Below are 24074 nucleotides of genomic sequence, written 5' to 3' on the forward strand. Positions count from 1 at the left end.
TTTAATCATGTAAAGCACATTGAGTTAGCTTGTATATTAAACGCACTCTATAAATAAATTTGCCTTGCTTCTGCACTTAAGCACATCAGCGGTGAGCACTGAGCAGGGGCACGTTGTGGGGATTTGGACGCCTTGCTGGAGGGCACGGTGGCCGGGACGCCATCCCCTCGATTGCAAAATGTGCAAAGAGTGGACTTGAAGTCGAGGACCGCCCCTGAGGTTGAACCAACAAGAAATACGAGGCAGAAGGCAAGCTCTCGAGGGGAGCTCCCTCGCAAGCCCCGAGTGGCTACTGGTGACATCATCGCTTATGCTGTGGACTTCCCTTTTTTTTTTTTTTTTTTCCCCCCTCACCACAGATGCGCAGGCTGGATGACATCATTTTGCAGAAGGCGCCGCAGTGCATGACGGGAGCTGCGGGGAAGGAGCCAAGCCGCCGCCCTCACATTTGCTGCGATGTGGCCAATGAGAGGCCAGCGGCCGTGCCGGCCAATGCGACGCCTCGTAAATGATGTCATATAGCAGCTGCTGTGGTCCTGATGCTGCGGAGGCGCACATCGTCTTCATTCTCACCCTCGTCTTCACAGCTAAGGGCGACATTACAGCTGGTGAGTGCTCAAGTCTTGCACTTTATTACCATCAGTCGTCGTATTATGATCATCGTATCGGCTCTTTTATCCGCTTGTTTCGCTGCCTTGTTGTCTTTGTCAGCAATTTGATAAAATGTCGTTCACTTTCCGGGTGAGAAAATGACATCGTGGCTAAATGAATAAACTCAAATATTAGGAACGAGGATGACAATGAAGTCGAAATGAACCGAGGTGTCCTAATCCAGAAAGGAAAAAGTACTTCCTAATTTAAAGTGCAACCCAACTGACCAAAAAATGTTTTGTAAATGTGACACATCATAGAAAAGAGTCTTGTTAACAAGCCGGACAATGGATGGATGAATGAATGAACGGATAGAAAAAAAAGAAAAAAAAAGCAAAGTATGTGATATCAGCCTTCCAAACGGTCAAGAATTTCGACATTCTTTCAGCTTCCAGCCGCTGGGAGCTCTGAAAGTCCCGCCTCCCCAGAACTTCCAGCAGTCAATCAAATACACGTACTTACTTCTCACGTACTTCTTTGTCTCACAGCTCCTTTCCAGCGACAGCGATTGCACACGCTTTGAGTTGGCGTGGTAAGCCACGCAGGCGGGACAATTTTGCCTCCTTTGAAATTCCGAAGGGTGCGCCATAAGCTGTCGCAGCGGTCCCCTTGGATGAATTTTTGCTCCGCGAAGTGCGGCAGCAACAGGCCGTCAGCCGCCCGTAACGGTGTTGTGCCGGACGTCCGGCGGCTTCATCGGGGTCGCTGCCTCGCAACACGATGTGCGCGGTGTCAGACGGCAAGACAAATAAGAGCTCAAATAAGACAAAACGCATCACACTTCAGGCAAGATGAATTAGCCCCGCCCACAAAATCTGCAGAATTTACAAGGTGAAAGTTTGAAGCCATATCGCAACAATTCAGTACTAGTTTGTTCTCAGTCTTTGCACGTTCTCAGCACTCGTATTGAGAAATAAAACATAAAATGAGTTTGGTTGCACTTAAACAAATACAAGTCAAATACTGTTTGAGAAGAACTTTAGGTACATAATTGCTTCGATATGATGACCGATGCCCTGACCCTGACCCTAACCCTATAATTGAAAAGTTGAATCCCGTCCGGTCTCCATGAGGCCATTCTGGCTTTTTGCATCTGCCCAGCCGGTATTATGATGCCGGATTGATGCCTATTATGTAATAACTTCAATATTGAACCTGACTTTGGTCTGCCAGGTGCGCGATTCTCTGTTGACGTAGCGCCAAAGTCTTCTTCCAGAGCACCATGACGTTTTCAGGTGCGTTTGGGTTCAAACTCTTCATTTGTGTTTTTGTGCACTTGTTCACGTTTGCGTTTGCTCCTCTCAGCCCACAGAGAGAAGTTGCGAGAACTCCCCCTGGTGTCCTTATTGTGCTCCTGTATTGTCCAAAAAGCCCCTGACGCCGCCGCCGCCGCCAGCGCCGAGAAGGAAGGTCAGTTCATAGGTCAGCTCACAGCCTGACCTTACCTCACGTAACCTCACCTCACGGAGGAAAGCTGTCAGCTGCTCTTTCTGGCCCGAGGTGACCAAAACATAGCAACAGAATTTGAAAAAGACTCTCAATATCGTAACCTATCGCTCTGCGTGACTGGGGCTGTCGTGATCAACTCTTTTTAGAATCGGTTATTTTATAGCTAGTACGTCGACTAACCGAGTAATCGGAAGTCACGACTTAGTGCGCGTCTGCAACAAATGTCCGTGCGAAAAACATGGACACCGCAACCGAAGAGCTTTCCAGGTGGTGCAAATGTTCTTTTCATTGCTACGAGGCAGAAATGTTCGCGTCGATCAATTTTTGTGGTCGACTTGGTCGATTTCTTATTTTTCCCAACCCTGGCCGTGACGCCATTCACGCTACGGCGGACCCAGGAAAATAGCGCCCGCAACATTCGCCTGCTGAGAAAACATCAACAAACAAGTTTTTGGTACACCACGAGTGACGTTAATCGTTGTTGACTTGTTGTTTGTCTCGTCGTATTAGAAGGTGCGTGTAACCTCGCTATCCTGTCGGCTTGTATTTATTTTCTTTGAAGTCGGCTTGCAGGGTGCGTTTGAGTCGTGACCTCGCGGGCGTTTGCATTGTGCTACCGAATGACGACGGAGCGAGTTGCGAGTGCGCCTTTCTGCTGATTGCTTATTAAGGCGTACTGCGTCAGCAATGAAGTTCTTTGACTTTTTGGGGACGACTCATCCAAACACTATCATCTGACTATTGGTTAGGAAAGAGTACTGTGTTGGATTACTCATCACTAAAAGAAGGGTCGTATCGGGGCAAGGCATTACTGGCATCTTCGGTCAAACATCGTCATGATGAATCCGTGATCAAAGCGCAAAAATGATGTTCAGTAGGTGCGTCCTGTTCACGATGTTCGTCGTGATGTTCCTTCTTTCCGAGATACTCATCATAAGTTTGCGCACAGCTGCTGACATGGGATGTAAGCAGCAGAAGATGCCAGTGATGTTTTTACCGTCGTTCGTCCGTAGGTACAGTGGACCTGAAGCTGGGCGCCATCCGCCACCTGGAGGTGACGGAGGTGAGCGGGCATGCGAGCGGCCGGGCCTTCCAGGTCATCCTCAAGCCGCCCAGCTTCAACGACGCGCCGCCAAAGGCCATTGCGCCGCCTCGTCGCAAGCCGTCGCTGCAGGAAATCCGGAACAAGCGGGACGCTGCCCACCGCACGGGAAGGGTCGGTTGAGCCCAAAGTTTGGGTGTGCGTGACTTTGAGCTCCACGTTTACGTGCGTACGTGTCTCGTTCTCGTGTCAGGAGGCGGAGCTTCTCAAGCACTTGGCAGGGATAAGGGAACCCGAACGGCAGGTCGCCAACAAGCTCAGCGAAGACGTCAGCAAAGACGTCAAACCCTTGGCGGAGGTGAGATGAACTTTGCTTCCTTTTTAGCGTTAGCTGATGTCGTTACTCGGGCCTTTTTCCTTCGCCGGATAGAAAATGGCGAGCGCCGAGGTTGAAGGAAGACTGCCGATAGCGTCTTATTGAACAGCGGGCGTATGGGCTAGTATCGGAGTGAGAGAGGTTAAGTCCTCTGCCTGCTCGAGCCGACCTCTGAGCCCAATTTGAAAAGTTGTTTGTCCTTCTCTGCTCGAGCTTCCGTGAATGTGTTTGCACTGTTAGAGATCCTCACGGGTGTTCCAACCTCGAATACCGGGTCTTTTATTCTGGTCGAGATGATTCTTTAATGATCGGGCCAGATGAAAAGTTTCACAATGTTTTTGAAAATACAGAGTGAAACAAGAAGGGTGGTTAAGGTTCAGCGCTGAGGTCTTCCACACGCAGTTCCAATGGCGCCGAGAGCGCGGTGCTCCGTTTTCTATGAATTTACGAACGCGAGGGATACGTCAGCGTGTCTGCCATATTGAATGTGTCAGTTCTGCCTCCGACAACGCCCCGAGTTACTGAAGGTTCCGGGGCGCAGAGAGCGCACCCGGAGTGAACTTCCCAACTTACCTCCTGTTGGTATGTTGGGAGTGTTTTGCAACTACTACTTTTTCTCTATTTTTTGATACTTTGTACAATATTTGTATCCATTGCTCTTCCCTTCTCTCAATATAATAAGTCTGTTTGAATTGTTTTGAAAGACCTTCAAGTTATGCTATAAAAACACCTGCCTACGGTGTATTTAAATTTCGACAGTATATCGTGGGTTTCGCAGTGAGCAGGAGTGTTTTGGAGCCCTAACCCCTGGGATGGAGCTCCGACTATAGTTCAATTTGGTTCAATCGGAAATTTCACAAAAAATGCCGAGCGTTTTGTGAGTTGTGAATGTGAGCGTGGGCCTCTATGGGCCACGGTTTAGTTCTCGTCAGAATGGTAGACTCCGGTAACTATTGTCCAGTTTTGGTTTGGGCTGGATATCTGCGTGCAAACGTTCCCGTCCGCCCACTGGGCAGACGGTGTAGCTGCGCGCCAGCACGCTGACGCTCGTTCCAATCGGCAGGTGTCTTGACGAAGCGTGCGATCGCAACACCGGCTCAATTTCAGCGTCTGCTTCGAGCGGGACAAAGACGAGCGTTTCCCAACGCGAGTCACTCCAAGAAGAGGAAGTGAGACCGACGCGCCCTGGGTGGCGACGGCACTTCTGCGGGACGGCGGTCACTGTTGTCACCTGCTGCCGACAGAGGGCGTGACAGCAAAGTCCACCTTGCTTCTATTTGTAAATAAAGACGTGAACATATGCTCATTGTGTGTGCTTGTGGAGTTCCTGTTTTTTGCATGTTACGTCTCGCTCTTGTCAGCTGGCTTGGCGAGATTGGTTAACTGATTAGTAGACTTTACACCCATTCGGTATCCATTTGGGCTGATCGGTATCGGCCGATATTGAGCATTTTACGCTGGTCGGCTTTGTCATAAGACATTTACTCCGCGTCGCCGCCTGCACAGTATACTTGAATCCAAAAGCTAGATTAGATTTTGAGCCTTGTTGCGTGTCTTTTGAGTAATTAGGGAGTCCCTAATCAGCACTTTGGAATTTTGGATGGACTGCAGTGTCAACTGCAGATTGTCTTCTTACTGACACCGGCAGTGAGGCGAGCGTTTTCTGTTCACTAAGACACGTTGATTCATGATATTTTATTTCATACAGTCAGAGTACAAGCCGCTCGTGCATTTGGTCAGAGTTGTTGTTGTTGTTGCCGCCGATGATGATGTCTGACGCACGTGCATCCGACGGCGACGAGGCGCGGCTCCAAGCGGTAGCGGTGAGCGTCGCGTCGCTCTGTCGCTCTGGAAGTCTCGAGGCGGCGCAGCAGCAGAACCTGATGCAGGATGGGTCGGGACTCGAGCCGCAGGTCCTCCACGCCGTTCGAGTCCAGACAGCCGCGGAACACGCAGCGGGCCTCGGACACGGGAGGGAAGACGGACGCATCCTGGGACACGCTGATCGGCACACGGCAGACGCACGACGCGCTGTCACAAACACCTCTTGACCTCTCAGCATACGTGTGTGTGTGCGTGTGTGTGTGTGTGCGTGCTTTTGAGTGTCTGCCTGTCTGTCTGTCTGTCTGTCGCTGCGAGTGGTTGTATGTGTCTCTTACTGCCAAGGGTGAGGATGGTACCCGGGACTGGGGGACACACACGTCCCCTTCAGATTCATTATCCCCTCCACTTTCGCCACGCACAATTTAAAAAGTATATGTATTAAAAAAAAGTAAAAAAAAAACAACCTTTTCCTGAAGTCCGATCTCCAACTCGGCAAGGGAAACGAATTTTACAAGTCAGACGTGACTCGTGTTTATGTGCTTCTCGTCTATGTTTTGTTTTACGTTTGAGGCTGGGAAGCGCTGGGAGCACTTTCAATTCCGACTCTCGTGGGAATTCGGCAAAAGTCTCACACCGCACCCTGTAAAACACGAGGTGTTTGTTCTATGTAAAACAAAAGAACAATCGCCACAATGTTTTACATTTCTCTTTACGTGGCTAGATAAGTCTTGTGGCATGTACTCAAGACGAGCTGATTTGAAATACATTCAAAATAGCAGTGGAAATAGTTACATCTTTCTAGTTCAACGTTCAACGTTTCTAGTTCTAGCCAACGCCTCCTTTTTTTTTTTTTTTTTTTTTTTTTTTAACAGTACCCAGCCGGCCCAAACCCTCACCGGCCAGGGTCCTTAAAGTAGCAGGTGGCTGTGCGGTGCCTGCTGTATTTTTCAGTAAAAAAGGAGGAACAAAAATAAAGAAACAACAAACAATGTAAGTATCTGATCATTGACGAGATGTGGCAGCAAACGCTATAACTCTCCCACCGCCATCTCTACCGCGTCGGGCGGCCACTTGGCGTGTTTTGCCTCATAATCACCTGTGATTGGTCGGTCACCTTTGTTCTGTAAATGTGGAAATGATTCACAATACAGTGTTATTTCTGTTTGTTTAATTTTTTTTTTTTATAGAACCCAGCACCAATTTGTCTTGGCTGTGGTGGGCTCAGGGTCAGAAAAGGCTAGCGGGAGGTCACTTACTCATTTTGTAACTCGTCTCACAATAATAATATTGAGAATCGACACAGACAGAAATAATAAGTGGCATTTGCTCTGACCTGAAGTATAGGTAAATGGGAAAAAAAAGGCTGTAGGTGCATACCATATATATATACACACACACACACACAGTATGTACATACAGATACGCTCTCAGCCTCGTCCCCATGCTCTCCAGTTCCCAAATTGTATCTGCGCCTTTGCTGCCTGGAGGCCGTCCGTCTGTGCTCGTGTGCGTGTATGCTTGTGTGTCCGCCTGTCAGTCTGTCTGTGCATACGACTGTGTGTGCACTTGTGCGCGCGCGCGTGTGTACCTACTTGTACGTCCACGGTGAGATGGAGCGGTTGTGCAGCGGTCGGAATGTTTCGGAAGGAACGAGGACGTCGGCGTTGAGCTCCAGGGCCACCGTTTTGATTGGCGCCTCCCGCGTTTTCCTGTGCGCCTTCGCAGACGATTTCGATTGGCCGTCTGCTTCCACTATGGCCACGCCCTCCGTCATCAACACCATCGTCATGGCCACCTAAAGACATCACATGACTCCTCAAATAAAAACCTGCTGATTATACTTATAGTCAGTGTCTCACCATGCTGATTATTGCTGATGCTCAATATCGATGATTGAATATCGATGATAGCAGAGAGCAAACATAAGTCAGATACGATGGACTTTATATCCCTCTTTAAGTCCTTATCAATATTGAAAGCTGGTCGAAGTCATTCGACCAGAGGGCCACGGCCCAATATGAAAACAAATCACGTGCACGCGCCTTCCTCTTCACTCTGCACACCGACACACAGCTCCAACCTCTTCATCAAGTCTGCAGACGACAACTGTGGTGGGTCTCGTCAGCAAGACTACGGGAGTGCCTGGCCGGGTGTTGCACGGAAAACAATCTCTCCCTAAACGTGGGAAAAAAACAAGGAGATTGTTGTGGACTACAGGAGCGCGCACTCCCAGCATGCTCCCCTGAACATCGACGGCGCGCGGCATCGAGCTCTGGGGAGCGCACGTCACCGAGGACCTCTCCTGGACCAGCAACATCTCATCGCTGGCCAAGAAAGCTCACCAGCGTCTCGACTTCCCGCGGGAGCTGAAAAGAGCCGGAGCCCTGACCCCCATCGTGTGCTCGTTCTACACGGGGACCATAGAGAGCATCCTTACCGGCTGCGTCACGGTGCGGTACGGAGCCTGCGCCGCATCCCGCTGCAAGACTCTTCATCGCATAGCGAGGGCAGCGGAGAATATCATCGGAACCTCTAGTCCCTCCCTGCGGGACATTGACAGCAGCTGCAAAGCGCCCCGCATAGCGGGGGATGCCACCCGTCCCTCTCACAGCCTCTTCAGTCTGCTGCCATCAGCGAGGAGACTGCGGAGTCTGCGGGCCAGGAGCAACCCGCTTGAAAGAGTTTTATTCATCAGGCTGTCAGGAAGCTGAAGTCTTTGCCCACTCTGCCCCCTCTACTTCTTCTGTCCTCTGCCCACCTGAGCTCTGAACCCCCACGCACACGCGCATGCACGCATCCACACCACCCGACACTACCATCGAATTTGTAAATGTCTTTATGTGCCTTGGGACGCAGACTTTGACTTTTTTTTGCACGTCTCCTAATCTTGGACATTTCTACATTCAAGTGATACTTTTTACACTGTATATAAACCGTCGTTTTGTTTAGCTTCTTTCTACCGTCTTTTGTAGCACCGTTTATGTATGTGCTCTGCATACTGTAGAATTGACAAGAAAAGTACCTTGTACCTTGTACCTTGTACCTTGTACATTTGTTTTGCAAAAGATCCACTTAAAGCACAGCTCGAAAAAGACTCGCACATCTTTGGCAAACGACTCCTTGCCAGGTGCAACACAGATCAAGCACAACGACGCAATTCTGAAATCCAGCAGAACTGAACGCCTGATTCAGCTCAAACTTCAGACAATCAAAGAGCACTAAAACGGAACTTCTACTGATAGCCACCAAATCTACATGATCCAAAATCGACAGCTCCTCCATCTCAATAGATTGCTCCTTGGTTCCCTGAAGATTCTGGGCGGCGCACAAAAGCGCTCATCCGACTTTTACATAGCGACTCGGTTCCTCGTCCGCAGTATTTTTGCAAGTCTCGGGCTTTCGGCCTCCCTCGCACGTCCCTCCCGAAGCTCGAGTTGGTGCGCAACTAACCCTAACCCTTTCCGTCATCAAACATCGAATTCAATCCAAACTCAGCGCTGACCTTGTCCGGTCCTCATTCTCAGATCGCCCTCCTCCTCATTTGAGCATTTTGCCTTTTTGATGCACGGCGTCCTTGAGAACCTCAGAAAGGGGCTTACAAATAAAAAGCGTGATCACATTTGTCTAAAACACAGCTAAAAGATATCCTCAACGTAAAACCCAACTACAGAATACAGTCAATTCAGCTAAAGCACAAAATGTGTCTCAACACAGCTCATATGCGTACGATGGCATTTCTATAAATCACCTTTTTTTTTTTTTAACAAAAGCCAAGCACAAATAAAGCGGTCTGCGGAATTTGCGGTGGGGCGTTACCGGTGACCGGTCGCTGGACTGAACTCCTCGTCACACTGCACCTTTGGCCGGTTACGAGGCCGGGTGCCGCCGACAACCGGACGGCCGGGTCTTACCGTCACGATGGCGCCGTTTAGCGTGGAAAACATTCTGGTCGCTCGCTGGAATCTTCCGCTGTCGCTTCGGAGGCTTCTCAGGTTTTGCTGGAAGTCGAGGCGTGCGAATGAAAAGACCGTGTCATTCCTCGGAACCTTTATCCTGATTCGTCGGCGCTGATGTCATCTTAAAACTTCCTCGCAAAACCGCACGGGCCGACCGGCCTGCGTGACGCAGCACGACGCTTGACCCACTTTCACACACATGAAAGATTTTAGGTCATTGTTTGCATTTGATCTCGTCAGGTTCCAGTTTAGGATGAAAGGACGGTGGCTTCCAGAGCCCCCGCAGACAAAACCCGCGTACTTCCACAGCTTGCGGGTCACTTCCTGTTGACGTAGCATCGGGTGAGGCACTCCGCTCCCGATGTGTATTTAGCGTAGGATGTTGTAAATGGGGCTTTGAGCAATGTCCTGGCTTTTTCCAACGCTTTCCCTGCATCAAATTCCAAATGAGCAAAAAGGTTTATGGGTTTATGAAATATGAAATAACGATGAGATGTGATGGAGAACGTCGCACGTGTGCCGCGGACCTCAGTGATGGTCTGTATGGAGGATGGACAGGAGAAGAGCGAGAACGGGGATGTGGTTGGAAAGTCAACAAACCGAAGAGTAGGACCGAGTACAAAATTGAACGCAGTCGACAGTATGCACCTCTGCGCACTCCGTCCGCGCACCAATGGATAGTCGAGCTAGGTGGAGAGGGTTAGCGCTCGACACAGGAAGTGAATCGTGTCAGAGAGTCTGACCTGGTTTACATATCGCAGCATCATCGCATTTTCTGCTTTTTTCCACCCACCTTGCAGCTCGATGCCCGTATATGACGACTGACATCCTTTCGTTCACCACTGCTGCATTCAGTCATCATTGAATCCAAAAACATTGTCTTCACATCCCTCTGATTGTTGGCTGACATTTCCGACATCTCTCTTCAACAAATCAACATTGTATGCATTCATCATTCCTTCACGTCTGCTCAGTAGAGGTCCCTTGCCTTATAGTATTGATAAACATACACTCCTGCTAATTGGGCTAGTTCTATTCTTCTCTCATTCCACCATGAATCTAGTCTGATGTTGTAGGTCAGGGGTGTCAGCGGCTAACCCAGCCCGGCCCGTCAGGCGGTCCAATCCGGCCTGTGGGGAAAGCCCACACTAACTGCAATTGTTAAAAATAACTCCTCCTCATCCTCCTTGATCTGGCTGCAGCTTTTGATACCATCTCTCACACCATCATCCATCCCCCATTGACATTATCCGTACACCCCTCCAGTGATTCAGTTCTTAGCTGTCCGGCCGCACCCAGTTTGTTCAAATGAAATCATTCAAATCCCATCCGTTCGCCATTTATTCTGGTGTCCCCCAGGGCTCTGTCTTGGGCCCCCTCCTCTTTATCACCTACATCATACCACTTGGCAATATTTGCCCTAAATTCAACGTACACTTTCACTGTTACGCGGATGACACCCAGCTCTAACACTCCACCGAACCTGCCGCCACTCTTCCTCTTTCCTTCCTTTTTGACCGTTTTTCTGAACACTGGTTTTCATCCAACTTTCTACAACTCAACAGTGATAAAACGGAACTCCTACTCATAGGTACCAAGTCCATGCTAGCCCAAATTGACAGGTCTTCCATGACACTTAATAATTTCTCTGTTTCTTCCTCCCCTCGGGTTAAGGGTCTGGGTGTCTTCTTCTCCTTCCAAGCACACATGAACAACATCACCTGGGGCCTCATGGAGAAAGACTTGTCCATGTGCAACATCGACATTGGTTGCACATGATTAAAATGTGCTCAAATGAATTTTTTGAGGAGATGATGTCATTTGAACACATTTTAATCACGTGCAACCGATGTACGCTCAAATTAGGTCAATTCAAAGGACTCTTTTTATCAGTCTGCACAGGTGCAGCAGCAGCCGGTTGTTGGAGCGTAATTGCGTCGGAGACCCCGGGGATGCCGGAGGAGACACCGGGGACGGCGGACGTATGCCCCGAACATGTAGCACGTGGCTGTGGCTGCGACTGCTTGTCCTCTCCTGTCTATTAAAATAATTGAGTAATCAAACAGGAGTCCACATTTTTGATGTCCTCTTTGATATACTGATGTGCTTCTATTTGAATTCAAAAGATTTGTTACAAATACCATACATACAACATTGACGCATGAACCTTTCTCTCGTAGGGCTGAGTGTAGGTTACTGTATGAACACATTTGTTGTGAGTTATGAAAATACATGGTATTAACCTTGTGGGGTCATCATAGTCAGCCCCGTCCTCCCAGCACCCCTGAGAGAGCAGCGTCACCCATGATCGCAGCGATTCTCTCCTCGAACGGGGTGAGGCCCTACGCGCCGGTTCTTCCACCTTTTTTTGGCCACACTTTGGCGGTGGGCAGCCGTCCTCCGCTTCTTTTTTAGTTCAGCGTGTGCGCGCTATTCTGTCTCCACAGCATCGACAGCCGCACACGCGCTGTGCCAGAGGATTTTCTTCATTACCTTGCTCAGTTTCCTTTTTTTCTGATCACGCAGAGATCGGCATCTCAGGTGCAGGGTTGATTGAAATATGATTTGCATATTCAAACGTGGGCGTGGACAGGGAGGAGTCGGCTACTCCAACACGTGCGCTCATTTCCACGTCGATTGGGATGTACGAAGGAAATGTGCTTGGATTCATGAGTACGCAGAGTTGCATACATCTGAATATTTTTGTGCGTACGCCATGTTTTAGGAGGAAATCCACGCAAGTCTTTGTACACGAGGCCCCCGGTCTGTATACTTTCACTTGCAAAACATCAGCCATCCTGCAGATCTGCTGTTGGAGCCTGGGTGGCGCTTTGCGCCCTCTCGCTCGCTCTCTCTCTCCCCTCCATCCCTCCATCCATCCCTCCATCCATCCATCCATCCATCCATTTACTTTACCGCTTCTCCTCCCGAGGGTCGCGGGCTGCCGGAGCCTATCCCAGCTATCTTCGGGCAGGAGGCGGGGTACACCCTGAACCGGTCGCCAGCCTATCGCAGGGCACAACCAGTCGCACTACGGGCAATTTAGAGTCTTCCATCAACCTAGCACGCATGTTTTTGGGATGTGGGAGGAAACCGGAGCGCCCGGAGAAAACCCACCCAGGAGAACATGCAAACTCCACACAGGCGTGGCCGGGATTTGAACCCCGGTCCCCAGAACTGTGAGGCAGATGTGCTAACCGGTCGCTCCCCTCTCTCTTTCCGGCACATTCCTCGCCTGCGCATCTGTCACCAATCAGCCCTCGCTACCACCTGCATAAAAGCCTGCCAGATCCCAGAAACTCTCGCCAGAGTATTGCAGCCTCCCTAGCGGTACCACGGCTCCTCAGTCTCCGCGTAAGTCTACTCAATTCTAGTGATGGTGAGATGAAGCCCCACGAAGCATCGATACTTTCAGTCAACCGTGCCGGCAGGTGTAGCGACACTTCATTAGGAATCATTTACTCTATGGCGCCCTCGAGAGGGCAATAAAATGTACTACAATCTAGTTGCCACCTCCAAAACAAGTGATAGGGCCACAGTGAAACACAGCATTAGAAATAGGAATGCACTTTTGTTACTTGTACTAGTGCTTGTAATTAAATCAAGAGAATGAAAACCCCACTATTTTTCCATGGTTTTTATTTTGATAAAAGTACTTTCTCTAAAGAGCCAGGACTAAGGCGGCTGCGCTTTTTTGTGAGCGTTTATTATGTTGAGATGCTGGGAAGAAAAAGGAGCAATGTCAGCATTCAAGCCAGCCAGGTTTCTTTTCGTGAAAAAGTCTCTGGAGCATATTCAATGTACTATTGCAACGTGTCTCCATTATACGTGATATACGACTCTCTTGAGCACAACAGACACTTTGCCTGTGGCAAACACACGCACGCACAAAATGGTTTATACTTTGTGAGCACTGAGCAGACATTGTGCAATTTTATAGTTACTATAAGACAAACCTTACTGGGAGTGAACAAGTCAAACAGGGGAAACCGTTCCTTTTGTCGCACCTAACTGAAATACAAGATGTGCGGGTCGACTCCATTGCGTTTCGCTGTGCCTTATATTTCAAATGACACGCGGTTCACGCGCCAAACCGCTTCCTGAATCAGTCAGGCGGTACGGTGCTTCAAGAAGGTTCGAACGGCATCGCTTACGTCATCGAAGCTCCGAACCGCACTTCGCCTGGATCTTTGCTGATTGCTCGACGCGCACTTCGAAGCCTCGACACAGACCGTAACATCACTATTCAATTCCTCGTGTCCTTTTCTGACCTCCGTGTCTCTCCTTGTCCTCAGCGTTCCCTCCGTCTTCCTTGCACCTCGGCCGCCAAACCGGCCGCTTGGCCACGAATTCCCTGCCTCAACAACTCGCCGGCACACCTCAAGGACCATCTACATTTGCCTCTTTTCAATAAACTGTTCATCACAACCTCTCAGCCTCCACCTGCTCTTGGGTCCAGTCTCCATCTGATCGTAACAAATCATCTCCGTCCAGGGACCTTAAGTGCCTTGAAAGGCACCTATAAATGATCCAATGATTTTCTTTAGCAATGGCTAAAATTACAAGTATCGGTTGAGCGTGTTAGGGTTAGGGAGGTCTATGACTTTTAGATCACCCAATAGACACAGATTAGGAGTGAGTGGCATCCTGCAGTTCAAATCAGAGGTGAGTTTCTGTGGCCGGGGGTCTCATGTACGAAGACTTCGATGGATTTCCTACTGAAAGATGGCGTACGCTCAAATCCAGAAAACGTCATACGCACAAAAATATCCAGATCTGTGCGTACGCATGAATCCAAGCACATTTCCTTCGTACGTCCCAATCAACGTGGAAATGAGCGCACATGTTGGAGTAGCTGACTCCTCCCTGTCCACGCCCACACCTGCACCTGAGATCCTGATCTCTGCATGATCCGAAAAAAAGGAAAATGAGCAAGGTAATGAACGATCTCCCGTTCCATTCTTCCCTCACTCGTGAACAAGACCCCAAGATACTTGAACTCCTCCACTTGGGGCAGGATCTCATCCCCGACCCGGAGAAGGCACGCCACCCTTTTCTGACTGAGGACCGCGGTCTCAGATTTGGAGGTGCTGATTCTCATCCCAGCCGCTTCACACTCAGCTGCGAACTGCTCCAGTGAGAGTTGGAGGTCACGGCCTGACGAAGCCAACAGAACCACATCATCTGCAAAAAGCAGAGATGCAACACTGAGGCCACCAAACCGGACCCCCTCTACGCCTCGGCTGCGCCTTGAAATTCTGTCCAGAAAAGTTATGAACAGAATCGGTGACAAAGGGCAGCCTTGGCGGAATCCAGGTTTTGCGGACCAAACCACAGCTGCCCCTCAAGCTGTCCAACTGCCATGTGTCAACCGCCGAGACCTTCGAGTTCCTGGGAATTATAGTCTCTCAGGAACTGAAGTGGGAGATGAACATCAAAAAGGCCCAGTATAGGATGTACTTCCTGCAGCTTCTGAGGAAGCACAGCCTGCCACAAGAGCTGTTGTCCTGTGTTCATCCATCACACTCTGGTTTGGTGCTGCTACAAAAAAAATGAAAACTCCGACTGCAATGGACAATCAAAACTGCAGAAAAAATTGTCGGTTCCCCCCTACCCGCCCTTGAGGACTTACACGCCCGCCAAAACTAAGACTGGAGCATGCAAAATCGTCTTGGACCCTCCACATCCTCGTCACCACCTCTTCCAGCTTCTTCCCTCAGATAGGTGTTGTCGATCAATGCAAACATTCCAACAGCTTCTTCCCTTCTTGCCAGTAACTTCTTAAGTAGTTAACTTACAATTCCATTGCAACATGCTGCCAATTCTGTCTTGAGATTGTCGTCACATCTCTATCGGGCCAATTATACATTACTCGTGCACTCACTGTAGTAGTCTCGCCACGTTGCACTACTTGCATTTCTGTTGTCGACCAATACTGGCCACTCATGTGCTTGAGAAGTATCTGCACTATTTGCACAATGAACAGATTGTTGACAACTCTTCCAGATTATCGCACTACTAGTCACTTTAAACTGCATACATTTCTTGAAGTCTCTGCACCATTTGCACAATGGTCACTGCACCAGACTATTGTTCTATTAGCCATTGCAAACTGCTCTAAATTGCTAGAGGACTCAGAATCATTTTGCACAATTGTCAAAAAATAATAATAATTGTACAGGCATTACCACATTACTGGTAACCTTTTTTTGCTCAGTGACTGTGTTTTTCTTCATTTTTTTGTCTCCAAAGTATTCTCTGTCAATTGACTGTCGGTTGTCGTACTCGAGCAGCTCCAACTACCGGAGACAAATTCCTCGTGTGTTTTGACATACTTGGCAAATAAAGATGATTCTGATTCTGATTCTGATAAGAGGTGCTCTCATCTCTACAATTTTCTCTTTATTTATTGAAAGATTATTCTTCAGAAATTTAAATTTAGATTCTAACTAAATACCTCATTTTACCCATATCACATAAGGCTAAAGAAACACACTTCAAAACCTCAAATGATATTTACCCCTGTAATGATTTTTCAAGACAAATATTCAAAATTGATTGAAACAACTGCGTTTTTTTGGAACTCTGATATAGGGACTTTACGACATTTGTTTTTTGATTGCAATTATACAATTTATAATTGTTTTGGGAATCATTCCAACAGTGGACATCCAAAAAGGACAACATATCACAAAGCTGGAATACAAGGAGATTGAATATGGATTCATAATTAAAATAAATAAAGTGAAATAATGTATGATACCATAATTATTTTTGGCGAAATAATTCACTCATAGATGTAGATTTCTAAAATGTCACTCAGCTTTTAGTTTAAAAGAAAGAAGTTAAGAATTTTAGGATAATGTTAAAACTTCTTAAAACCAAACAAACATGGATTGTATATAATTATATGAAGGTTTTATTTTCGGATTAGACCTCTTTCTATTTTTTGTCTTTGCAAAACGGTTACGTGTACTGTTCTGTACGGTTAGGTTACCTGTGGGTGGACCACTCGATCGCAATGCACGCCTGAACGTGTGAAGAAGAAGAAGAAGAAGAAGAAGAAGAAGAAGAAGAAGAAGAAGAAGAAGAAGAAAAACAAGAACAAGAACAAGAAGAAGAAGAAGAACGAAGAAGAAGAAGAACAAGAAGAAGAAGAACAAACAAGAAGAACAAACAAGAAGAAGAAGAAGAATTAGAAGAAGAAGGAGGAGGAGGAGGTCTCCTTTCTTGGCCAGTGTGCGTCGCCTTTAGCCCGTTAGCTCTTCGTTTCAGCTCAATATTGTCTCTGTTGCAGCCTTTGCTTTTCGAGAGCATGGCGTACCAGTTGTACAGGAACACGACGTTGGGGAACAGCCTGCAGGAGAGCCTGGACGAGCTCATTCAAGTGAGCAACCGTGCGTGCTAACGCTACTGAGCTTCCGGAAGCCGTCTTAGCCGCCCTCACGCACGTTTACGACGACGTGAACGAGGCGTTTACAAGAAATCTGAATTCTTGGGATTCATACGCAGTGTTCGTGTTGGAAACATAGCCGTGTTTAGACGGAGACGCCTCGTTGAGCGGGTTGGGCCGTTGCTGCGGTAGGTCAGCGCGTTCGCCATATTGGATGTGGAAGTTCTCTCTCTCTCTCTCTCTCTCTCTCTCTCTCTCTCTCTCTCTCTCTCTCTCTCTCTTTTATTTGGGAAAGAGTTGAACAGATGTTTTATTTCTTTTTAAAACAAGGTGCACTGTTGACATTTAACACATTTTTAGAAATCATCCGTGATTTATATCACTAACTCATGGCACTAAGGAAAATTCATTATCGAACTGGCACGCCCGTGACCAGGAAGGTGGAGAAGTGCTACAGAAAAGGGATGGCCAAATTCATTGTTTAGTCAAACCCCTCTTGCGCTGTGATCTCCAAGCAGTACGTGAAGGAGGCGGCGTCTCCGCTTTTCTACTTCCACGATGTCCATGTGCCACATCTACGTGTGGACAGTATGGGAGCTGTGATGTCGATGTCATTATGGCAGAAATATATTTTGGGGAAAAAAAATGAAGTCGACATAAAGGCTACATGAGTGAAATCGGCGTGCTACTTTGTGAGACAAAAGTGCAACGAGAGACGTGTACCAAAAAGTTTGTGTATGTGTATGTCCGTGTCAGACGCAGCAGATCACGCCTCAGTTGGCTCTGCAGGTTCTTCTTCAGTTTGACAAAGCCATCAACACGGCGCTTGCCAACCGCGTTCGCAACCGCGTCAACTTCAAGGTGAGTCCACACTATTTATTGTCCATCGTTGTCGTCATTCAGCCTCTTACGCCTTTGCGTTGTGTGGCCATGCTTGCCTTGTGTGACAATGTGGGTTGCGCTGTCGCGTTTGGGTGGGCGAAACGGTCGTAAAAGGTGGTGCTTCCTTAAAACATGAACTTTGTCCCTGAAAACGTCAACAAAATGGTATCCTGCCTGCCCACTCTTGGCAATTCAAATAAGTGTGTCTGCGACCCTTTCACAGGTCCAACGGCGTCCCGATACGGCCGATGCCGACCGTGCCCGTCTTTGGAAGTGCTGATGTAGCAGCCTACAAGGAAGTCTGGAGGCTTTCCCCGCTCAGTAGAGCGGAACTCGGCAATTATTCATTTTTTGTAGTTGCAAAAGAAAGCTTTGCTTATTTTAACAGGGTTCCTATGCAACTATGGAAAGTGTGGGAAAGTATGGCATTTGATTGAATACAGTTCCAGCTATGGAAAAATATGTTTCCAAGACTGTTGCAACAGTTCTATTCTGTAAAGGAATAAAAATCAATATCATACATGCAAATCAGTCGCCTTTCGGCGCTCTTCGCCGTTTTGAACTCAAAATAGGCCATTTATGTGAATCGTGTAGATCCGAGGAGTTTTTCTTGGGGGGTCGCCGTCCCTGTCGTCATGGGCTGTTTCGTACTCCTTGAACGCTGGCAGCTGGATCCATTCCACACATCCACCATCCACACAGATGTAATTGTGAAAATAATATGCGGCCTGAGGTTCCGCCTGTGCGCTCGAAGTCACAGGAGTTGACGAGGCCAGAAAAATACTTCCGCCGCTTCGGCTGTTAATAAGTCATGGTACTTTTACTCCGTTACAATGATCTAAATGTTGCTTGGTACTTTTATTGATCAATTATTGCTTAACTATTTCGCGTGCGAGACTTCCACTTCCGCATCGGACGCTGTTTGCATCATCCAATTTAAGCGCTAGTGACGTTTAAGTCTAGTTCACCAATCAAGCTATACAAAAAAGTCACATGACCTCACACGACGTCTTCCATTGGGCTTCCTGGACATGGGTATTCATACTAGATAAGCCTGCCCCGCTGATCGTCGTGTGTACGTGGCGGCCATGTTGGGAAGTCATTGTTACCATGAAGGCAACTGCGCGCTACTCTTGTTTCCATTTAGATGACCAAAAACAACAGCTTTCATGTATCGTAGTACTTGTATATGTCCGGCACTGTCTGCCCAAACGTGGATATTTCAGCTCACTTATAACTTGAGAAAACACCGTGCAGTAAATTGCAGATGTTTTTTTTTTTTAATGTAATTTTGACTGTGCATACACACACACACAGCAACATCAGAATGTGTACATTCACATTTTATTTTGTAATTAAAAAAAATAATAATGTTCGTGCTGTGGTAAAAAAATTTTTTTTTAAGTTACTCACTATTTACTCAGTACTTGAGTATGCATACTTTTTACTCTTAAGTAATTTTGACTTGAGTCCCATTATTGTCAAATAACAGTGGTCTTACTTGAGGACAATGTTTGGCTCCTCGACCCACCTCATCTCTTGCTACTCTTTCGTTAAAGCAACATTTTGGCTCACAGTGTTGGATTTGTTGGACTGCTCTTTTGTATTTTCACATTGAGGTGCTGCGGGTCGCGGCCCGGTTGCGGTCCCGGCGAGCACACGTAACATCGGCGACAAGAGTTGATCCGCTAGTACATCTTGCATTAATTAGGAAACGCGCCTACAATTATCTAATTAGTTTACGGATGTTAATGTTAAATGTATTAAGCGACGGCGCGCTGTTAAGGATTATGTCACAAGACAAAAGGAACTAACTTCAAATTCCGAAATGGCCAATAAAAACAGAAAAATATTGTACTTAATCTTTTCCTGGAGGATGCGCTTGGGATTTTAGCCTTTGAAGTTGGTAATAGTGCAAAATGAAGTGAAACGGACGATGATTTTAGTCAATTCTTTTCAAGGAAGAGAGTATGCTACTCATGTGGCACACCTTGAAGCAGGCATCGGGTGCAGGTGGAGATGGGCAAAACAAAAAAGCAAAGAAATGTGGCAAATTGAATTGTCTGAAATTTGTACATCAACATGTACTTGCGCGCTGTAAATAAGTTTTCCTGCGTGAGTTTTATTTATTTATTTTTTTGCCTTATTGTACTGTAGCTCCCTATTTTTATGTACTTGTAATTTATTTCTGAACTATAATTCTTACAAGAAATGAACATGAGAAGAAAGTGTATTGTATGGAGTTTTATTGAAAATTCGATATGGGCCAGTTTCTCAAGCCGCCCGGAACTCTTGTGGGATGGAAGACATAGCTTCTCGTATTCGCCCTTCAGGTTCTTCCAAAGTCCTCGCTTTGGCACAATAGACTTGCTCCTTTAATCATGGAACATACACAGAAAAATTGAGAAAATGATGACAACATGAATAAATAAGCATTTTAAAATAGGGAGTTACTTTTGTTTTGTGTTGTTGTTGTTGCCAGGGTCCGCTGAACACTTATCGCTTTTGTGATAACGTGTGGACGTTTGTGTTGAACGACGTGGAGTTCCGAGAGGTCACAGACCTTGTCAAGGTCGACAAGGTCAAGATTGTGGCGTGTGATGGAAAGAGTAAGTGGTCGCGCATACACCTTGCTCTTCTACTTTATCTTTATTATAATCATTGTTATTACAGTGAATTGTTTTTTTTTCTTTTTCAGATTCTGGCTCCAATGCTGCCGAGTGAGCACACCCATTGCCGTGACACTCGGGTGTACATATGCGTATAATTTTTGTGGACGTGCGTGCGTGCGTGCGTGTGTGTGTGTGTACGCACGCGCATACCAACCTGCAGCATTTTATTTTATTATTATTTTTTTTTACCTTGTTGAAGCTTAAATAAAATGGGCACAATCCACGTTTCTTTTTGATGGCTTAAGAGTAGTGGTGTGTGATACTGCATATTTTGGTATCGATCCGATACAGAGTAAATACAGGCCCGTTGTCGCCGATAATGATACTTTTCAATAATTAAGGTAGATGTATCATCAAACTGTCAAATCTCAATAAATGTTCATGATCTTGAAGGGATTTGGTGATGTTGCCCTTTTTCTTAGTTAAGACCCAGGACAGAATTAGGGCAAAGTTTAGTGGTAAATCAAAAACATGTTATCTAAATATTACAGTAACAACAACATTTCCCCCCATTGTGATGTCTGGATTTGTTTTCTTAAAGCGCACAAAGTAATCACTGGAGGAAAAAAAAAAATTCAGAAACTGTGATATAAAAATTCTCCCTTCATTGCACTTTTCTGGATTATTTATATTTTTTTTACTTAAACAATTGTTCACACCACAAATGCAGCCCTATGGGGGGCACAAGCCAGTGCAAACCGTAGGCCGGTCCCAAGCCCGGGTCAATGCAGAGGGAAGGGCATCCGGCTTCAAACTTTGCCGAACAAATATGAGCGTTCATCCAAAGAATTCCATACCGGATCGGTCGTGGCCCGGGTTAACAACGTCCGCCACCGGCGCCGTCAACCTGCGGGGCGCCGTTGGAAATTCAGCTACTGTGGGTCGAAGTCAAAGAAGAAGAAGAGGTGGAAAAGCGGGTTCTTCGGCAGAAAGAGAAGAGGAAAGCACACAGCCAAGAACTGAATGAGGGGACTTTGAATGTTGGGACTATGACAGGAAAATCTCGGGAGTTGGTTGACATGATAATTAGGCTTTGAAATGATTTGACCATGGTGTAGATGGGAAGAGAAATGGAGTCGGGCTTATTTTTAGGGAAGAGTTGGCTAAGAATGTCTTGGAGGTGAAAAGAGCATCAGATCGAGTGATGAGGCTGAAACTTGAACTGTGTCATGTGATTAGCGGCTATGCCCCACAGGTAGGATGTGACCTAGAGGGGAAGGAGCGAGACAAAGTAGTTCTGAGCATCCCAGACAGAGAGAGAGAGTCGTGATTGGTGCAGATTGTAATGGACGTGTTGGTGAAGGAAATAGGGGTGATGAAGAAGTGATGGGTAAGTACGGCATCCAGGAAAGGAACTCGGAGGGACAGATGGTGGTAGACTTTGCAACAAGGATGCAAATGGCTGTAGTGAACACTTTTTTTCCCCAGAAGAGGCACGAACATAGGGTGACCTACAAGAGCGGAGGTAGAAGCACGCAGGTGGATTACCTCTTGTGCAGACGATGTCATCTGAAGGAGGTTACCGACTGTAAGGTAGTCGTAGGAGAGAGTGTGGCTAGACAGCGTAGGATGGTGATGAGGAAGATTGGGAAGAACCATGTGGTGGAAGCTGAGACAGGACGAGTGTTGTGCGGCTTTTCGGGAAGAGGTGAGACAGGCTCTCGGTGGACAGGAGGAGCTTCCAGAAGACTGGACCGCTGCAGCCAAGGTGATCAGAGAAGTACTTGGTGTATCTTCTGGCAGGAAAGGAGAGAAGGAGACTTGGTGGAACACAGTGGAATACAACGTTCAGGCATAAAGGTGTCCACAAGTGCACCGCAGATCGGTGATCTGTTAATTACTGATTGAGTTTTATTTGATTTCTTTTTCATCGAAAACATCAGGAAAATTCAATTTGAAACATAAAACAACTTTTTGATCCTACTGTATCGTCCTATCCCCGTTTTGTGACCATCTGTTACGCCTAGGTTAAGGCTAACTAGACTATTTCTAAGTACTGTATTAACCTACTCCTTTTGAAAAATGATATTGATAATAAATGAAAAATCTAGTTAATGGCATAAGTAGCCTTAGCAGGTTTTTGAAGTAGCTGAAGTTCATGACAATAAAAAAGGTGATTCTTCTTCTTGGAAATATATTGGCTGTCGGGTATGCATGCGGGGGATGGGTCGGAGACCTCGGAATTCCGGAAGCTTATGTATGATAGTCTCATGACTTCTCTTTCATCCTCAGGGAAGAAGGGCCGCACACACGCCCACCCTCACGTGCCCGTTGTACATCACAGCCTCATTCCAAAAAACCGAAGTCCAGACCGAACTCAGTGGATCCCTAACCCCAAGTCAAATGTGTGACGAGACCTTGTCTTGTTCATCTGTTTATTGACCACCCGCGTGGCATGAAAAAAAAGGACGCTTCACACACGGGTATAATTCATCTGAAATGTGAAAAAACGTGAAAATAAATGTCTCAATATTGTGTCAGCAGTGTGTTAGGTTCAAGACTGCACATGCGCAGACTCGTCTTTGAGGGCGGTCCTGTAGAAAAATGAAAGCTTTAGAAGTCTAAAAAGTCCCTCCCTCACTCAGTCGTCACACCTGGAGACAACCTGTTGACATGCTGGTTTAGCCGTATGACCTCGGGTGTGTTTCAAATGAATTGATAGAATGTAAACATTGTCCTAATATTTTGAAATACATATGTTATGAATTAACAAGCAATTGGATTCTTTTTCAAATTGAAGAATACGATCTTTACCAGTTTTATATGAAGAATACCATCACAACATGTTGATGTTAATGTTTTTTGGGTTGTTGGAAGACCAACTCAAGCAATGGATTCATGAGCAAAGAACAACCGGGAGAAGCGTCTCTACGGTCACCGTTCGACTCGGTGCAACAACTCGGAACTTGCCATCATTCCGGGAGGCTTGACGAACCGCTGGACATCTGTGGAAACAGGGCCTTCAAAGTGAAGTGAGCCACGGTGGCGAACACGGCAGCGCCGCAATTTGTGAATGGATGGTGGATGCTCGGGCTAACGTGTCCGCTTGCACTGTTGTTCGAGCTCTGCTAAAAGCCGGCATCATTTGTGAGGAGCCGCACGGCAACGAGACTGACTCGAACCCGGCGTGTTTGATGGAGAACTTGGCCAGCTGTTCATTTTGGATACAGAACATGAGGACTTTGATGGATTTGTGGATGAGGATTGGTCCAAAAATAACGCGAGTACATTGTTAAATACTTCAATAAAGTACAACCGAACTCAGTTTTGCTCCCGCTGCCTTTTTAAAAACATTGTTTTAGCGTGCATGCATGCTAGCGTATGTTTTAAGCTAGCGTATGTTTTACCATGCCTGCGGCGAAATTAAACGATGCGCCTTATGTATGTGCTAAATGCAGAAATAGACCCCGGTACTGAAACTGCGCCTTTTAATACGGTGCACCCTCTGGTAGTGAAAATACGGTCTTTTTTTATTACAATATAATGTATCATGTAACGGTAATTCGGAGAATCTGACTGAATTATGTTGTCAATATGTCGATTTCAGTTGAAAACAACGGACTCCGGGCGCTCCGCTTTCCTCCCACATCCCCCCAAAAAACATGCATTCATTGGAGACTCTAAATTGCCCGTAGGTGTGACTGTGAGTGCGAATGGTTGGTTGATTCTATGTGCCCTGCGATTGGCCGGCGACCGGTTCAGGGTGTACCCCGCCTCCCGCCCAAAGACAGCTGGGATAGGCTCCAGCAGCCCGTGACCCGCGTGAGCATAAGCGGTCAAAACAAATGGATGGATGGCTGCATTTGCGCACGTGCGTTGGTATGCATTC

At 47.0% G+C, this 24074-nt stretch overlaps 3 protein-coding genes across 7 annotated transcripts; 2 read left to right on the plus strand and 1 right to left on the minus strand.

The window, feature by feature from the left end:
• The first annotated feature begins 359 nt into the window (after nucleotides 1–359).
• On the plus strand, nucleotides 360–4824 carry LOC133469194 (stathmin-4-like). 2 transcript variants are annotated; one of them, XM_061755969.1, is made up of 6 exons: nucleotides 360–608; nucleotides 1825–1886; nucleotides 1957–2073; nucleotides 3114–3316; nucleotides 3396–3500; nucleotides 4582–4824. In XM_061755969.1, the coding sequence occupies exons 2-6, from the start codon at nucleotides 1874–1876 to the stop codon at nucleotides 4588–4590; spliced, it is 447 nt and encodes a 148-aa protein (XP_061611953.1). In that variant the 5' UTR covers nucleotides 360–608; nucleotides 1825–1873; the 3' UTR covers nucleotides 4591–4824. The 2 variants fall into 2 exon arrangements, with proteins under 2 accessions (XP_061611953.1, XP_061611962.1); XM_061755978.1 differs by having other exon boundaries at nucleotides 1957–2061.
• A 405-nt stretch (nucleotides 4825–5229) lies between these two features.
• LOC133469160 (interleukin-17F-like) lies at nucleotides 5230–16392 on the minus strand. 4 transcript variants are annotated; one of them, XM_061755902.1, is made up of 3 exons: nucleotides 16296–16392; nucleotides 6935–7137; nucleotides 5230–5519 (listed from the first exon to the last, which is right to left on the minus strand). In XM_061755902.1, exons 2-3 carry the CDS (start codon nucleotides 7129–7131, stop codon nucleotides 5255–5257), a joined length of 462 nt encoding a protein of 153 aa, XP_061611886.1. In that variant the 5' UTR covers nucleotides 7132–7137; nucleotides 16296–16392; the 3' UTR covers nucleotides 5230–5254. The 4 variants fall into 4 exon arrangements, with proteins under 4 accessions (XP_061611886.1, XP_061611868.1, XP_061611895.1 ...); XM_061755884.1 differs by lacking the exon at nucleotides 16296–16392 and adding an exon at nucleotides 9254–9873; XM_061755911.1 differs by lacking the exon at nucleotides 16296–16392 and adding an exon at nucleotides 7780–8293.
• A 158-nt stretch (nucleotides 16393–16550) lies between these two features.
• On the plus strand, nucleotides 16551–20468 carry gtf2a2 (general transcription factor IIA, 2). The gene is made up of 4 exons (XM_061755990.1): nucleotides 16551–16685; nucleotides 17448–17552; nucleotides 20056–20182; nucleotides 20272–20468. The coding sequence occupies exons 1-4, from the start codon at nucleotides 16614–16616 to the stop codon at nucleotides 20295–20297; spliced, it is 330 nt and encodes a 109-aa protein (XP_061611974.1). The 5' UTR covers nucleotides 16551–16613; the 3' UTR covers nucleotides 20298–20468.
• The last annotated feature ends 3606 nt before the right edge of the window (nucleotides 20469–24074 follow it).

This window comes from Phyllopteryx taeniolatus, chromosome 2 (genome assembly GCF_024500385.1).
Source record: "Phyllopteryx taeniolatus isolate TA_2022b chromosome 2, UOR_Ptae_1.2, whole genome shotgun sequence".
Lineage (NCBI taxonomy): Eukaryota > Metazoa > Chordata > Actinopteri > Syngnathiformes > Syngnathidae > Phyllopteryx > Phyllopteryx taeniolatus.